At 50.8% G+C, this 16829-nt stretch overlaps 7 protein-coding genes across 7 annotated transcripts; 4 read left to right on the forward strand and 3 right to left on the reverse strand.

Annotated features, from left to right (window-relative positions):
* Positions 1–641: 641 nt before the first annotated feature.
* Positions 642–1668, forward strand: Z519_08312 (uncharacterized protein; the record flags this gene model as incomplete). The annotated part of the gene is made up of 2 exons (XM_016766040.1): positions 642–1321; positions 1416–1668. The coding sequence occupies 2 exons, from the start codon at positions 642–644 to the stop codon at positions 1666–1668; spliced, it is 933 nt and encodes a 310-aa protein (XP_016618085.1).
* A 3539-nt stretch (positions 1669–5207) lies between these two features.
* Positions 5208–5678, reverse strand: Z519_08313 (uncharacterized protein; the record flags this gene model as incomplete). Its single annotated transcript, XM_016766041.1, has 2 exons — positions 5208–5234; positions 5286–5678. 2 exons carry the CDS (start codon positions 5676–5678, stop codon positions 5208–5210), a joined length of 420 nt encoding a protein of 139 aa, XP_016618086.1.
* Positions 5679–7720: 2042 nt separating this feature from the next.
* Z519_08314 (uncharacterized protein) lies at positions 7721–8205 on the forward strand (the record flags this gene model as incomplete). Its single annotated transcript, XM_016766042.1, has 2 exons — positions 7721–7927; positions 8047–8205. 2 exons carry the CDS (start codon positions 7721–7723, stop codon positions 8203–8205), a joined length of 366 nt encoding a protein of 121 aa, XP_016618087.1.
* Positions 8206–10238: 2033 nt separating this feature from the next.
* Z519_08315 (eukaryotic translation initiation factor 3 subunit H) lies at positions 10239–11373 on the reverse strand (the record flags this gene model as incomplete). The annotated part of the gene is made up of 2 exons (XM_016766043.1): positions 10239–10839; positions 10901–11373. The coding sequence occupies 2 exons, from the start codon at positions 11371–11373 to the stop codon at positions 10239–10241; spliced, it is 1074 nt and encodes a 357-aa protein (XP_016618088.1).
* A 649-nt stretch (positions 11374–12022) lies between these two features.
* Positions 12023–13141, forward strand: Z519_08316 (uncharacterized protein; the record flags this gene model as incomplete). The annotated part of the gene is made up of 2 exons (XM_016766044.1): positions 12023–12055; positions 12107–13141. The coding sequence occupies 2 exons, from the start codon at positions 12023–12025 to the stop codon at positions 13139–13141; spliced, it is 1068 nt and encodes a 355-aa protein (XP_016618089.1).
* Positions 13142–13866: 725 nt separating this feature from the next.
* Z519_08317 (uncharacterized protein) lies at positions 13867–14818 on the forward strand (the record flags this gene model as incomplete). Its single annotated transcript, XM_016766045.1, has 2 exons — positions 13867–14059; positions 14118–14818. 2 exons carry the CDS (start codon positions 13867–13869, stop codon positions 14816–14818), a joined length of 894 nt encoding a protein of 297 aa, XP_016618090.1.
* Positions 14819–14992: 174 nt separating this feature from the next.
* Z519_08318 (uncharacterized protein) lies at positions 14993–16417 on the reverse strand (the record flags this gene model as incomplete). Its single annotated transcript, XM_016766046.1, has 1 exon — positions 14993–16417. The coding sequence occupies one exon, from the start codon at positions 16415–16417 to the stop codon at positions 14993–14995; it is 1425 nt and encodes a 474-aa protein (XP_016618091.1).
* Between the last annotated feature and the right edge of the window lie 412 nt (positions 16418–16829).

Consider the following 16829-nt stretch of genomic DNA (forward strand, 5'->3'; position numbering starts at 1 on the left):
GCGGCAGCGTGGAGCGACAAAGGCTATTACGTCCCCTGCCTTTTTTTTTTGATCTAGAGAGGGCCATCACAAGTTTCGAATAGGTAAGTAAGGACTTTACTTAGATTTGGGCCGCTGACGGGGGGCGGTACCTGAATTCGCTGAGTAAGAAAGAAGTATTTACCTGTAGGGTGATGAAAGAACGCCAGATTCGACCGTTCGGTCGAGTGTCTACCGCATGTAGCTGGACGAGCTAATTACAGGCCAGGTTCGTCCGTTTGTCTCACGTTCGGTGCCTTCGCGATTCGGGCACAAGGGCTTGTGGAGGTCGATCGAGAGGATACGACTCGAACGGTCAGCTTTGCTCTGTTGAGATGTTACGAATGCGGAAAGACGGGTGGGAAGTATGGCCTGTGTCGGAATCTGACTTTGAAGCCCTGGTTTTAGTGGACCACATTAATACGTATGCGCGTCTTATGCGGGTGGCCACGAAGGGTGAGAAAAAATGCGGGTAGATGTATACAAGTATAAGTAGGAGATCATCGCTCACTGGGCAAAGACTTCGATATAAAGACTTTTGCACAGATATAGACATCATCTCCGTCCTTCTTTTTCCGCCCTGATATCAAAACACGACACCAAGTGGTCATCAGCCTGTCAAGATGCCCCGAAGAGATGTCTCTTTCAAGACCTCGGACGGGGTGACCCTGCGCGGGTGGTTCTTCACTCCTCCATCCTCCAACACCAGCTCTTCCACGGGAATGAAACTCCCATGCCTAATTCTTACCCACGGCTTGTCATGCATCAAAGAAATGGGCCTGTCAGATATCGCCACCAAGTTCACCGAGGAACTACCCATCACCTGCCTTGTGTATGATCATCGAGGATTTGGCGCCTCGGACACCGCTGCAGGCCAACCCAGACAGGAGGTCATCTCCTGGTTGCAGAGCAACGATATGCGGGATGCGATAACATACGTGCAAGGTAGGGAGGAAGTCGACAAGTCGAAAATAGCGTTGTGGGGCTATTCCCTTGCTGCGGCGGAGGCCGTGTATGTCGCGGCTATTGATCGACGGGTGAAAGCTGTGGTCTCGTTGGGACCGAGCATGAATGGGAGCGAGATCGTGAGAAGGATGGCACCTCCTCACTCCATATTAGCCATGCAGGGTCTGTTTGAATTGGATCGTCTTGCGAGGGCCGACGGCAAAGATCCGATCACGGTGCCTGTTGTGAGCGATGAGCCCGGTGTGCAGGCCACGTTGCCGAGTCAGGAGTCGTGGGATTTCTTCTCTAAATGGATGACGAACGGATCGAGTTGGAAGAACGAGTTGACGCTGCGATCGTGAGTTCCACTCTCCCTTTCCACCATAATCTTACCTGGGCGAAGGAGGGGCCTTTTGTCAGGATCTTTGTCCGCTGACGAGATAATCACACAGCCTTGACGACATCTCAACAATGGCGTTGCCCATATCACATCTCGACGATCTCACCCCGACCCCCGTCCTCCTCGAAGCGGCCACGAGGGATACCAACAGCCCCCCTGACATGACCATGAGATGGTACGCGAAGCTGAGTGAGCCGAAGGAACTGGCGCTGGTGGACGCAGATCATTATGAATTGATGGGTTCGGCGAGGAACGTCTTACATCCCAAGGAAGTGGCATTTCTCAAGAGGACCATTTGCTCCTGAGCGATGGTAAAGGAACAACTGGGAAGAGGCTTCTGCGGGCCTCTGATAGTCGGTTAGTATTCGGCCTTCAGGGATGGAAGCCTTGGCTTGGCAGACTGCGAGGCTGCGAGACTGCAAGATTCCCCTTTTCAAAACCCAAGTTCTATTCCTCATTTGCACAATTTCCTTTTCTAGCTTTCCATCCTTCACAACCCTATGTTGTGCGTACCTTGAAAGCCCGGTGACGGTCGAACAACTGGCAGAGCCTTTTATTCCGCAGTTGTCTCCCAGACACCACCGATTCCTGCATTGTTGTAATGCCTCCGAAAGGGGGGGAGTGATGGGGAATATAGCTGAACCAACGAAGAAGGAGAAAGGGAAAGGAAAAATGGCTGTCCGCAGCCGTCGTCATCATAGTGCTCTGTTCATCTTGTGTCTTGTAGCGTTGGACTATATGAGGCTGAGTAGAGCCGAACTGATCTGAATTGAACTGAGTTGGATTGTTCGAGTAGAGTAAACGAATACGATCTACCTCTCTCTTTGGTTAACACCTTGCGACTCCGCTCCGGGGAGCGCAGATTCCAGAAGTCTTGGTATGATATTGAGGAAATGGCCTGTGTAGTGATCGCATCGTGTACCGGATGTGCCGGAGAGAAAAAAAGGATGGCGGGGTTCAGTAACGTGCTTAAAAACGCTAGTCGTGATGCTCTCTTCGGGAAGGGAATAGGGCGGCGAAGAGATTTCTGAGTCCAGTGAGTAGGATCTCACAGCATGAGAATATATAGACAAACACCTAGGTTTTTCCGTGCCGAGCTCAGGGGAGTATCCGACTTCATGAGATTGGTTGCTGACAGCGGTATAGATGTCAAGGGGAGGCGAGAATAACCTGTTGGCCTTGCAACAACCAGGAATTTTCACCTGCATTTTCGCCCGAGGTAAGAGTGGCAGGAACTTTGAAAAAGAAGACCCGGATACCACCCAACCGCCCTCTTTCCAGGTAATATATGTAGGTCATCAGATGTTGATACAGAATCGTCGATTAGTGATGTACTGGTTCGTTGGCGTCATGATTGTAAAATTGCCGCTATCAAGGTTGGATGTCTATGCCGTAAAGATGGTACTGGAGAACTGATGTTGCAGAACTGACGCTGAAGCCTGAAAAAAGGTATTCTGAAGAAATAATGCTGTGGAGATATCTCAATTTTGTCATATGCGTCTAGATACTAAGCCACACCCTGGATGGACTACCGAAAATAAAAGTTCGATCGAGGTAATCTACAAAGTCTCCCTGCCATATTTCCAAAGATGATATGGCCCAATTTGAATGCCAGATATCAACGACATGGGGTAACTAGTTGGAGTTAGGTGCCATTGAGAGAAGATGGGAACAGTTGTGGAAATTGACTCACCATAACTACATAAATGGTCCAAAGAACTCCTTCAAGCCTCCCTACCATCCTCTTTCCAAGAAAATAGTCGTGCAAGTTGATGTGGTCGTCAATATTTGTACGGAGTATTGGTGTAAGGCATCAATGTGTCGTCAACAGCTGTCCAAGGTATCTTAGATCTTGACGACCAAGACTACAATATAATGTCAATGGCATATGGTTGTACAAGGTATGTGAAAATGATGATGTATGTTTTGGTGAAGTGTGCCGCCCGTCAAACGCCTCGTAATATTGAGCAAGATTGAATACGTCCAGTCAAGATGTTGTCGTCCACAAAGCAGTAAATAGCTGAGAACCCCATCCAATGTAAGTGACGTGAATTGCTGCATGAATTGTGCCAAAAGATTCTGGAAGCCACCCTGCCACCCTCTTTCCAGAAAATCGTGTCGGTGAGAGTTTGGATTGTTGGTTGGTGCTGAACCAAGTGAAGGCGTGGAGAGTCCTGTGCCTTGTTCGGCTTTGAGGACGCAATATGCAGCTTATATTGCTGGCAAACTCTTGAAGTTGATGTTCTGTGAAGAAGCAGGAAGACACCGAGATTGTTGTTTGATGGATGAAAATGGGATGATTTCTAAGAACCACCCTGCCACTTTCCAAGCTGTCGTTTGGTGTAAGTCGTTGTCATTTCGACACGTTGTTGATGGATGCTGCGCTTCGTTTATCGTGCGTGCCCCCTGTGTCGTGTTTGAGGACTGTAATATCCGTCCTGAAAGCCAAGGCGCTGGCTCTGGAGGCGAGAACAGAATGTTTTTGCTGGTTAAAAGGAGTGCAGGAGACCACCCTACCACCCTCTTTCCAGATTCCGTTGATTCAATAAAGTGTGGGTCTGACATTGTGCGTCAACGAAGGAACTGAAGTTCTGAAAGACGCTTTTCCAGTGCTGAGTCTGTGGGTTGCTGTGTGAGGTTGTTATGCTGACGGGTTGAGACATGTCGAAAAGAAGTCCCGGAATCCACCCTACCACCCTCTTTCCAGGATTGTTCAAATGCTGATGTTGTGTTGTTGACGGTTTGAGAGATGTTGAAGATCTGCCGAATATTGTTGACAGTCTGGAGAAGCATTGATGTAGTGTTGTTGAAAGTGCGAGGTAAATGTAGTTGAGAGTGCATCAATAGTGCTGTGGTTGAGAGGTAGGAATATTGTCTTTGAGAGCGCGAGGAGAGTGGTGTTGTGATTGACAGTGTGTAGATAGTGGTTGTTGTTGAGAGTGTGAGACTAATGTGGTTGTTTTTGAAAGTGTGAGGAAACCATTGATAGTTGCAGAGCCTTGAGAGGTGTTGGAGTGTTATTGTTGAAAACGTGAGATAAGTGTCGATACCCATAGAGCCAGAGAACCACAGAGCCTTGAGAAGCGGTGCTGATCTTTGGAAGGCTGCGAGATGATAGGAAAGAGTCCTGGAAGCCACCAAACTGCCCACTTTCCAAAATGAACTCCAAGGCGTGATGATCAAATGCTGATGAAGTGTTGATACCGTATTGCTGCAGCTTTGATAAGGTACTGATGAGATTTTGGCGAGATGTAGCTTTGGTGAAGTGAGGTGATCCACTCAAACTCCAGCTGCAAAGGCTTCCACGTTGGCCTCTGACTGAGACCTGATGGACAGTTTGTGGAATGGGACGGATGATGGATGACGAAAGAAACCCTGGAAAACCACCCTGCCACCCTCTTTCCAGGCTTGATAGCCTCATTGGTTGTTCGTCAATGTGTTGTGTAGGTCCAAATGTTGTGGACTGAGGAATGTTTTCTATAAACTGTTCGGAACAAGAACTGACTGAGCAAGCCATTGTTTGATCTGCAGCTCAAACAACAACTGCTAGGCCAGATCTTGTCTTCACAGTTCCAGTATCATGTGTTGACTGCCGTGAAGATGATGTTGGAGACTGATGTTGATGAAGATGATATTGAAGAGGGTGTCGATGATGATGATGATGATGTTGCCGATGGAGATGGTGTCTGTCGGAAAAGAATTTGTTGTCTTCAGCCCTTCAAGCTGGTTCCGTCTCTACTGGCGCTTTTGTGTTTTGCAGCCCGCCCTGACCAAGTTCCGCAGCCTCATGCATGCCTCTGATGTCGACCTGGGTCTGATGGCAATGTGTGACATCCTAGGCGCCTTAGGAGCCACCAATCGCTAAAGACCACTAAAACCAAGACAGGTCTGGTTGCTGAGTTGTGGTTAGGAAGACACGTACCCCTTGCCCGTAAGCCGTAAATGCGGGCACTTGGGGGTTGTTGACGGCCGTCGTGGCCGTGGGGACAAGACGAGGCATTGCAGCCGGTTGCGCTTTGGGCAGATTCTGCTGCCAAGGACCGCGAGGCTGCGGAAGAGCGCCTGCGGACCACACCGAGTCTCTGATGGGTTCTGTTCGGGCTAAGTTGAGGCCCATTTGAGGCGCGACGGCAGCCGCGACGGCAGTCACTTGTCGGGGCATCTGCTGCTGCCAATTGAGCTGTGGTGTCCTATTGTCCAGGACCACGTTGTTTTGCACAGCTCCCTGTGCATTGACCCTGACGGGTTCTGGGAGCTGGCGTCCGTCTGCCCGGCCGCTGGGCTTGTGAGGGCACGATTTGATGTGCCGCTTCATGTTGTCGGCGCGGCTGCTGCTATGGTTGCAACCGCGTTGGTGCCATGAACACCTATAGACGCTGGCCTCGCCTTTGCACTGTTTTTTGTGCCTGCGGAGATTGGACGGGTCTGGACGGAGGCTCGTTTGGCAGACATCACAGACCACGCGCGCTCCGCGGTGAGCGCCGAGCACATGGCTGTTGAGACTGTTCTTGGCCGAGAAGGACTTGGCACACTCTGTGCAGGGAAAAGCCATCTTGACTGCTCTAGTGGTTGAGCGTGTAGAGCACTCTGTTGGCAAGTTCAAGGTGTTGATGGCAGGTGGCTAGGAGGCCCGGAATGTGACAGACTCCTTTGGCGTTTGGGAGGTCGTTGTCTTCAAGACAACGATGTGTGCAAGTGACTGCTGAGTTTGGAGTTGAATGTCGAGTTGAAAATGGAGTGCGTGTCGAGTTGATTGATCAGATTGTGTCGTAAGTGCTGTATGGGTCTGGGAAAGATAGGAGAGGAGAGACAGAGCAGAGGAAACAGGGCGGTATTTGTAGCAGGATGGAAAACCTGCGCAAGAGCCCACCATCTGGTTGAACCACGAAACGTCTCTGTGTTGTAAACTTACCATGATGTCGACGCAGAGCAGAGCCTCTCCCGGTGGGGATAGAACCATTGACCAGAGCATAACAAAAAGTCAATGATTTGACCAGACGCGGTTGAGCAGGCTGCCAGAAACACATGAGACGGAAGGGGAATGGATTGGAGCTTGACGGAAAACGACATTGGATTTGAAAACCATTATGGGCAGTAAACTTTCAGCGTTTAAAGACGCGAGTCGTGATATCTTCTGGTAGGCGCGCGGCATGCTAACAAGGGAATTTTGCCGCATTGATTGGCTCAACCATAGGGATACAGTATGTCCGGCATCAAGACTGTATTGCGCGATGGGTGGGTAGTTGTGGAGATCATTTTCAGAGTCAATGCTCAGCCAGCGGTCAGCTCTTGCAGGCAACCAAGATAAGCCAATTGTCTCGGATCTGAAGCTGGTTGAGGATTTGCAAGGGGGTAGGTGTTTAGATCGAAATCCATCTCGGGATGTCTAAACGAGCTCAATCCAAGCAATTCGTATAGGAACCCAAGAATTTTCAATTGCCACTTGATGACACGTACCGAGCACCCCGTACGTGACGCCGCGCTTCAAAATGCGGTCGAAATGCCGTGGAGCTCTTTGCAGGCCGTTGACTCTCCGATCCCCAGACTCCCTTCCTAGCGGCATCCTTTCGGCTGCTTTTGAGTCTTGCCCTCGTCCTGCCGACCCAGGTGATAGTGGTTCAGATGGGGCCCTGCAGACCGCGCAAAATGAAACTGTATCCTTTTTTTTCCCTAATGGTATCAACGCAGCTTGGACTCTCCATGATGCCTGTACGTGGCAATTTTCTTTCCTTCTTCATTCCACGCCCATACGTGCCATCATGGTATTGAGTGGAGTCGTAATTTTCTTTCTCGTATTTTTTACCTCTTTAAACTTTGAAAATTCTGCAGCGCCTTGTAAAATCTTTCACAGTGTCCGAAGGGGAGAGAGGAGAGAGAATATGTCCCAGTCCTGCCTTCTACAAATGTTGGGAAGCAGTCTATTGACGACCGTGGTCAAGCTGGCTGTCTGGTGAAGTTGGAATTAGGTGTGTTGGTGCTTCGCATGGGCTGTGTGCTGCACCGTACTCAATACTGACAGCCTTGTGCCAGCCTTGGTGGAAGTGACATCTTGGCGATCCATGCACGTGCCAGCAGCGGCAGCAGGACCCACCCAAGCCCACCTTGCCCAAGGAGCCGAACTGTCTGCCAAACGAGGTCAAAGTTAGATCCCCGCCATGTAACCGCGCACAGCCTCTTTTTCGTCGCTTCTTAAACCCTCGACTCATCCCGCACCCTCTGTCACCACTGTTGTCTTGTGTTCAGAGTCTCCTTCCGATCTTTCTGGTCAACCTGACCAATTTACCTCGCCTCCCCGGAGCTCCGCACGTTGATCTCCGGCAATTTCGCCCTTATCCGTCAACCCCCTGGCGTTCCGTGATGGGGAACTTGTGTTCCAAATCATCGAATAAACCGGACAACTTTGCCACCCCTGGCCGCACAGTTGGATCGAGCACGCAACCTAGACAGACTTCGGCGCCCGTTCCGCAAAAGATTACGAGTAGCACTCCTGGTCGAGCTCTTGGTGGGGGTGATGCAACCTCGAGCGCGGACGATGCGAGAAGCGCTGCTGCAAGAGCAGCGGAGGTAAGTGCTGCTGTGCTGCAACTGGTAGATGAGTGCCAGGGTCAGAAGCCTGGTTTTTCAGCCTCGCCCTGACGCTGCGCGAATGTCCCTGACTGCGAGTGATCTGACTGAATCCATAGGAGCGTGCCGCAAAAGCCAACAAGCCTGGCGGCAAACTTAGCAGCCAGTTGTCAGCACAGAAAAAGCAGACCCAGAGCCAACTGCTGAGTTCGGGTTCCGAGTCTGAGCGGCGAGCGCGAGACGCGGACCGGAGTGCAGAAGCTCGAAACTGGAATTGAGCCAGAGAGGTTGGCCCCATGCAAGTCATCGCGGTTTCCCTGGTTTGCGTGCTTGGACAACAGCCGGAATGCTTCTGCCTGTCCCAATCTCAGCATTTTGCCATCCACACACAGGAGTTTTGACGATCAACTGACACCCCGATCTTTCAGTGGTTTAAGAGCCTGTCCATGACTCACGCAGAATTCGCCGAAGTGCACAGGCGGGAATGTTTTGATTCTTGTTGATGATCTTGGTTCATAGAGGGTTTCTCCGGCTCCCCCAACAGACATCCACCTACTGGTTCTATGGTGGTGATTCAGGATCGTGCAAAGCGGCGAGGTTCTCTCCCTTTTGAAGTGAATGCTTTTGAAGTTGGGTTCTCTCTTGCATGATGTTGCTGGTCCTGCGGAGTTATTGGAAGTCCATACTGCGCTCCTTGAACATATTTACCTCTTTCTCTTTGGAACAGTTTGCTCGGACGAAATCAGTACTCACCACATTGTGGATGGCTTGATTACGCTCGAACTCGGTCGCGTGGTAGGAAATCCGGAAACCACTATTTTCGTGGATACAAGTTTTCGCGAGACAACTTTTATTAGAGACCAATTTGCTCCAGAGCCACTACAGGGATGCCTGCTCGCCTCTCACTTCTTCCGACGGACTCGTAGAGGGCGACGCAGAAATTTTGGACCCGGCCTTGAAAGCACTTCTCCCAACACCCTCATTGCCATGTATATGACGTTTTCGAGACCGCCATACCAGAGACAAAGGCCAATTGTGGCAGTGTGACACACCTGGGCCTTTAGCACTAACTTCTCCTTTCCCTCCTCGTCGGTCGAGTTCCTGACATCCTCCTATCGCCGTCTTCTCTGATGTCTCGAACTTGTGTGCTTCTGAATGCCACTACGGCCTTATTGCCACATCTATGCTCGACCTTGTCTTTGGTCCCTACGGCCGTCTATGGAGTATAGCGACAAGTCCCGTTGAGGGTAGCATTAGTGAGAACCAATGAAGACTAGACTATCCTCTGATCTGTCTGGCAATTTCACGACAGATCAACGGTGCGGGAAACGGTGCAAATGAGAGGAACGACGGGGACGGGCTCTTCAAACGGGGAGGTCAGAGGCAAAACGATGACCTTGGAGACGACTCGGACGAAGAATCGCTACAGTCCTTTTCTTTCGGTACTAGGCTACAAGTAGGTACTGATTTATGTGGAAAGGGGATAGGGAGTTGAAAACAAGAAAGCAAATGTATACGCCACGGTCGCAGCAAAAACTACCGTCTCCTCTTGAGTCTCATCCCTTTTTTATCTTGTCATGTCTCTCTATCTCCACGTCCCCCTTACCGTATGTCAAAGAAACTCGCAAATGCAATGAGTCTAGCTTGCGGGCTTCCACATCCGACATATCTTGGTGGCTCATTCATTTGAGTAGCTCCGCGTTCCTAAGGCAGGCCAGACGCATGGCTGGGTCAAACACCAAATAGCACTTTTGTTCTCTCCCTCTCTCCATTTGATGTCCATCATGAATCCAGCTGTTATATTTCCGAGCAGACTCCTTTTGGCCTGAAACTAAGAGCCTCCCGACTGTCTCTGACGCCAGAAATGCCCACGGGTGTCTTCGCTGTATCTCTTCCGAGGTATGGCATGCCGTGCAAATACAATGCTTGCCACAATATGGGTATAAGGAACCAGTAGGGGCAGAAGAAAGTCCAAGGCAAACCCAGGGCCGTTTTGTCATGTTTTTCATTTCATTGCTCATTTTTCAGTCCGTGCCGGTTGCGCTCGGCCTCAGTGTCATGGAGCTTTGCTTTGCGCCGAATTCATAGCTCAAATTTCGTCTCGTTTAGCCCCGCTCATCACAAAATCCAAGCCCAGTCGGGCAGTCAGTCGTCTTTACCTCTTTTAAATCAATTTCGAGTCATAGGCTCTGGGTTCGGGTCCACTTCGATCTCTTTCTCTCCAGCCACACATGCGGAGTATTCGTTCATTGCCATCCGAGGAGTTGCATTGAATAACACTCACGCCGTTAGAATTACGCCGTTTTCCGTCTCACTCATTTCGCGGTGAGCTGTTCTCCGTTCCTTCGCCAGGCAAGAGATTCCCTCTGACAGCAAACATCTTTCCCGTGGTGCCGGCGACAAACCCATCGACCTGTCTGGCATATTGCTCAACCTGGCGACTATTCAACATGCTCTCCAAACGACTCGGCTCTGTAGGCAACTTGAACAACTTCTGCCACTCGTCCTCTGGCAACGGTGGCTGCTTCGACAATGCTCTCGCCGCATTCTCGGCCTTACGTTTCTGCTGCCACTGCTGGATCTTAGCCTGCTCGCGGGCTAGAGCGCGGGAATAGTACGAGAAGTTGTTGGCTTCGACGTGGTGGGTCTCGATGCTATCGAGAAGGTTGTCGCAGGTTTGAGAGAGGTACGGGTCAATAGAGATTGATAATGATTCAAAGGATGGTGCGAGGGTGTCGTTCTTGACGATAGGGTTGTTCTCAATCTCGTCGACTGAGCTGGGAGGTTTCATGACGCCGGAGGTCAGCATGCGGGGAACTTGGTGGAGGAATGTTGTGACGAGGTGGGAGTTGTGGACAGCCACGGGGACCTCGACGAGGATTTCGGAGTACTTAAGACCGGATTTGAGGAGACTGTTTGCCAACCCGTTAGCATTGGGGCTCATTCAAGGATTAGCAAGATATGGGACATTACTTGTCAGTCGTGAATTTGTTCTCCTTGTACGCCGTCATGAATTGCGGGGATAGTCTGAATGCACGAATGCTCAGGATTCCTTGAGAGCTGCGACTGACATCATGCACCAGCGCCACAGTCTTCTCATTCAATTCCTTTTGATAGTGGTACTGATTCTCAATGAAATTCGCGTTGACAAAATTGCCCAGGTTTGCGCTCGTGTACCACCCCACATTATTTGCGTCGACATTAACCTCACGAAGCATACGAATCATCTCTGCTTGGTAGGCGGTGTTGGCCTTTGCGCGAGGGGCCGAGGCGGCGGCGTTGAAGTGTTGCGGTTGGTTGTCGAATTGCGCCTCGGGTGGCAGGTCAACGACAGGGAAGGGAAATGTGTTGGTCACCTCGAGGGTGCCTTCGTTGTTGTCCATACCAACGAGAGAGCCTGTTGCGACGGTGGGAAAGCGGCTTGCGCAGTGTTTGATCACCTTCATGACGACCTTTTCATCCAATCAGTAAGTTTCGAGGCAAGAGTGGAAAATTGCACTTGCCAGCGCCTCGAGCTGGACCGCCTTCACCGGCGTCTCTTTCCTGGATTGTTGTCAATAATCTGAGCGGCTTTAGAGGGGTGTATAAGTATACGTACTCCGCTATGGACGCCATGACTGCAGGCCGTTTGATGTAGGTTGGAATGGGATGAGTTCTGCCAGAGATCTTTGTGTGGAGGGACATTTTGGCGGCGGAGATGACAGAGGGGGAAAGTGAAGCGAGTCACGTGGGTTTGTGAATCCCACTTCACGTCTGTCGGCTGGCGTCTTCTATGTGGGCGATGGGAATTTCTATGTACCTAGGTATGTGATATACTGGCAGATGGGGGCGAATAGGTGTCAGAGAGTTTGCTATTGATTTCAACCCGAGCTTGATGGCCATGGCGCAACCAAATATCCAATCTCCATCACCAGGCTGGGCCACAGCCTTGTGTCGGAGAAATCTCCACGGAGCCCAAGCAGCTCAATGACGTTGGCCGTTCTCTCCAAAATTATTTTGTCCACCAATTGAGGATCCTTGGTCGACCACCCAATTCACTTTCACTGTCATAATCTTGTCCATAGATCGCAGCCTGTTGCTGTGCACGCCTATTCCATGTCTAATAATACCAGTCTTGATATTTGGTTTGTGAGTTGCTCCAGATCGAGCTCAAATTCTGTCATCTAACATGCTACACAGGCTGGTGCATTTGCTGCGTTTACTGTCGATCTGCTCGTCTATCCTCTGGACACTCTCAAGACACGTCTCCAATCGCAACACTACGAACAGCTATACAAAGATGCTAGTGGCAAAACGAAGCCTTCTTTATTCCGCGGCCTCTACCAGGGCGTCGGTTCCATCATCCTTATTACCATTCCTTCGTCTGGCGCATTCTTTACAACCTATGAAGCCTTGAAATACGGTATCTCGGAAGCGGTTCCTCCGAACTCGACGATATTTCTTCCTCAACCTGCCATCCATGCTGCGGCAAGCGGCGGTGCTGAACTTGTCAGCTGCGCCATCCTGACTCCGGCAGAGGTCCTTAAGCAAAATGCTCAGATGCTTAGTGCTCGAGGAAAGAGAACATCTACTTCCTGGGAAGTTTTCAAACATTTTAGAAAGAATCCTTCAAGATTATGGAGAGGATACACTGCGCTGGCCGCGAGGAACCTGCCCTTTACTGCTCTTCAATTTCCCACGTTTGAATTTCTGAAAGGATATTACATGCAAAGACGGAAAGCTCGAAATGGTGGGAAACCAGTCGACGGAATAGCTGAGCGCGCACGTATCACAGCGATGAGTGCCGCTATTGCCGGAAGCGGAGCTGCGTGGATCACAACTCCAATCGACGTTGTCAAGACCAGAATCATGCTCGCTGCAGGATCTGGTGATGATGGCCCAAGGACAGAGTCCAAGGGCAAAGCTTCCAAGTTTCTCATGGAAGGCGTTCAAGGGTCGCGCAAAAGCGGACTCATCGTGGCCAGAGACATACTCAAGAGCGAAGGCGTTCGAGGCCTCTTCCGGGGCGCTCTCCTCAGAGCTTGCTGGACCTCTCTTGGCAGCGGTCTATACTTGGGTTGTTATGAGGGTGGCCGTTTCTATCTGGAGAAGCACAGGAAAGACGCAAAAGAAGGCGACCACATTATGCAGCGTGACTGGTCGAAGGTCAAAGTGGGCATCGGAAACTCCAGATCTCAGGAGGTGGTGAAAAAGAGTGCGTGGCAGGAAGACTGACCCATCAGACTCAGCGGAACGACCTTCGCACTATTCGAGATTGTTGCTCATTCGGCTAAGCCTGGTCATCTCGTGCTACCACGTGTGATCAGACACACCAACGGATATCCTGCGTGAGTAGAATTGACTATGAGATCGCCAAGTTAAACATCAGTCTGAGCTCAACTACTCTGGAATCCTCTCAAAGACCGAGACACTCAGCGAGGCGAACGACTACGGCAAGACACGACCGGACGATGAATAAGCCGAATGTTTGTGCGCCTTTTTGGGAGCATTTCCAAGATCGGACAGGTGTCTGGATTCGGCAACCTTTTCTCAAACGGCCGTGATGTCTAGCCGGGAATTAGTCATCCCTCCTTCTGTCTGGGCACGCCTGAATGAATGCCAGTCTTGGTTATACCAAAAACCGAATGGGGAAAGAAACGTGACTCGACTCCAGGAGTGAGGCCGTAATTGGCCGGTACGTCGGTCACAACTTAGCTTTCAACCTCACACCTGGATAAGTCAGCGAACCCAGGGTATGTGGCTTCTCTCGCGTTATCAATTCATCTCGAGGTGGTTCTACCTCGCAGAAGATGACAGCTATTGCGTCAACTGCGTTTTGGGCGCAGCGAAAGGTTCAAATACGGCGCTTTTCTTCCTGGGCTTTCGATATGGCCACTTCAATTCAATTTGAGGATACTGAAAGTATCAATATCTAGCACACCATAACACCTATACCAAACATGGCAGACATTTCAGTCCTCCTGATCGGTGCAAGCGGCGCTCTAGGAAAGCCTCTCATGGATGAACTTGTCCGCCAAAGAGACCAATTCCAGCGCATTGCCATTCTCGCAACCCCCGAAAGAGCCACTAAATTCAGCAATTCCGATGTCGAAGTTGTCATTGGATCATTCTATGAGGCAACATCATATCAAGGTCCGGATAAGGCAGTTCAACCTTCCAAACCATGACTGTATTTTGACCATTTGCGCAGGCTTCACGCACGTCATATCTGCAGTTGGCAATCCCCTGATGGTCTTGCAACCTGCTATGGTTGAGGTTGCCGTCTCCGCTGGCGTAAAGCATTGGTACGCCTCAGAATGGAACAGCGATATCTCCCAGCGCCAGATTCAAGACTTGCGTTACTTTCGCGACAAGCAAGCTGTAAGGGCCTATTTACGTGGCAAGGCCGCCCACGCACCTGGTTTCCAATATACCCTCATGGTCACGGGTATTTTTACAGAGTGGGCGCTGGACGAGTTCTACGGGTTTGACCATCAGAAGCTCACAGCAAGATTGCATGGTCAACCTGGTAAGAGGATTGGTGTAACGAGTATCCCCGACATCGCGCAGCACACCATTGATTCGCTACGAATTCCCTTCGACGGTCCAGGGCGCACACTGCGGGTGCAAGGCTGGACAGGCAAAATTGAAGATCTGATCGCCGAATTGGAGCAGACCAGAGGGGTTAAGTACCAAATCACCTGGGTGGATGTCTCTGAGGCGAAGGAACTGGAAGAACAAGCCAGGGTGAACGAGGACGATTTTTCCGAGATGATGTTTAGCATCAAACCGTTGTTGGCCAGTGGATATGGTGTTGCGGACGGGGTTGGGAAGTTGGATAATGGCCTCTTTGACTTCAAGCAGGAGACGCCGAGAGAAACGTTTGCCCGTATCTTCAAGGCAACGAACTAGCTGGCAGTGAACTTGTTCTCGGGAGAGATTCAGATGACATTGGAGATATTAATAAAGATCACAACGCAAAGTTGCCGTCCTGAATCTCATCGGACGATCGATCGAGTTCGTCACGAAAGTCGTCTGGGTTGTTTTATCGTCTATGTCTTGGTCCGCTCATGGTGTCGAAAGCATTCAGGTCATCTCCACATCGCCATCTGCAGCCTTTGCAGCAGTATGGCTTTCCACCTCATTGTCGCCATCGGCTTCGATCTCGACATCTCCATCATCATCCTCGTCATCATCCTCGTCATCCTGCTCACCGACATCTTCCCATGCATCGTCCTCTTCCTCGTCCATCTCCCCTTCGACCCGCAACTCCTTCTTCAACCCATGGACCAACTCGACCGCATGCTCGCGGAGTCTCTCATCCTCGTATCCGAGCACGCGGTACAGCCTGAGGCAGTTCTCCAGCCATTGCCTCGCGGTCTCGAGGCACTTGCGCTTAGCTTCTGGAGAAATGGTGGTGTCTGGTTTCTGCGAGACGAGCACTTGGCACCAGCCGCCAAGGTACCAGCATTCAATGCTCTGGTCATCTTCGCGGACGAGGCCTTCCAGGACGGCCATGGCGAGGTGCTCGAGCTGGACCTCCATTAACAAACGGCTGAGGGAGACGCGGGTTGCGAAGTCAGGCTTTCGTCCGTCATTATCAGCCCCGACAACAACACTGCTGCTTTCTCCATCTTTGTTTTTCTCTTTGAGACCTGCTGCTTCTTCTTCTTCAGAGGCGGACGGGGCCGCGTCCTTCCAGATGTCGAGACTCCTCTTCAATGCCGTTCGGGCATCTTCTATCCGTTCTTGACTGATCCGCACGCTCGCCAAGGTCTGTAGCACTCCGGCACTCAGATGTTCCGGGCACACGGCCACGGCTTCGGTGACGAGGGACTCGCAGCGTGATTCGGCGTCATTCTCCCACGACAGATCAGTCATGTAGACCTCGGCCATAGCGCAGAGCGCATCCGCTAGCTTCGATTTCTTTTCGTCAAGCACCCTCTTTGTGCCTGTGTCCCCGTCTGACCCAGTAATATCCATCTCATTAGCCGCTTCTTCAAGGACGTCGATTTCGTTCCTGAGCACCTCACACGCGTGTTCGAAGTATCTGATACTCTCTGTCCCGCCTTCTTCACATAGCTGCGCGAGCCAAAGCCACGGTTCCGCGGATATGAGTGCCCCGTCTTCATCAATCCGTGTTGCGCGTGTGAAATTCCTTCGCGCCGACACGACATCTCCCAGTGCAACCTGGATTTCGGCATTCAGCGTAAGGACAGAGGGCAGGGTCGGCACGCCCTGTGCAGCCAAAGCGAGGAGGTCGTCGATATCGAACTCATCGCCTTTGGAAGAACGCTGTTCTTGCCGTTCCACTTCAAGCCTTTTCAGTGCTTCTTCCGCAAGCGGGAGCGCAAGTTCTGGCTGCGACTGTTCAAGGAGTTCTGCGGCCTCGGTGAGGAGATCTTCGATCGATTTCTGCGACCTTTTGGGCGTGCTTTTCACGAGCGGGGAGGTTGTCGAGCGGAGGATGTCTTTTTGTTTCGAGTGTGTTTTTGTCTTGGTTTTGGCCATTTTGACAGAGCTTGCTCTCGCAACGATGGAGAAAACAAAGCCAGCAAGAAATTTTGGTGAGGGAGATCCTTCCAGTTGTAACTTTTTCAATGTGCAATTCACAAAACTTTTTGAAACACGGTTCCGCTGGGAAGGTTACCCGAATCACAGCCTTGTCATCTTTAAATGGTGCGATCCAACTAAGCCCTCAATCAACTTTCCTAGACGTTTTCGTTAGTAGTCCTACAACGAATTAAGAGCTATAAGACTATTCTACCTGATAGGCTCTCTAGATCACTAGAATACTAGCGATGTTGTTGATTGCGGAGCTACATAGCTCGTTAGTATTACTTAATAAATGAAGATTTTCCGAATTCAGCGAGTATCGAGGCCACGTGATTAAAACTATTCTATAATTGGTATAGCCCAGGAC

The sequence above is a fragment of the Cladophialophora bantiana genome (assembly GCF_000835475.1).
Source record: "Cladophialophora bantiana CBS 173.52 unplaced genomic scaffold supercont1.12, whole genome shotgun sequence".
Taxonomy (NCBI): Eukaryota; Fungi; Ascomycota; class Eurotiomycetes; order Chaetothyriales; family Herpotrichiellaceae; genus Cladophialophora; species Cladophialophora bantiana.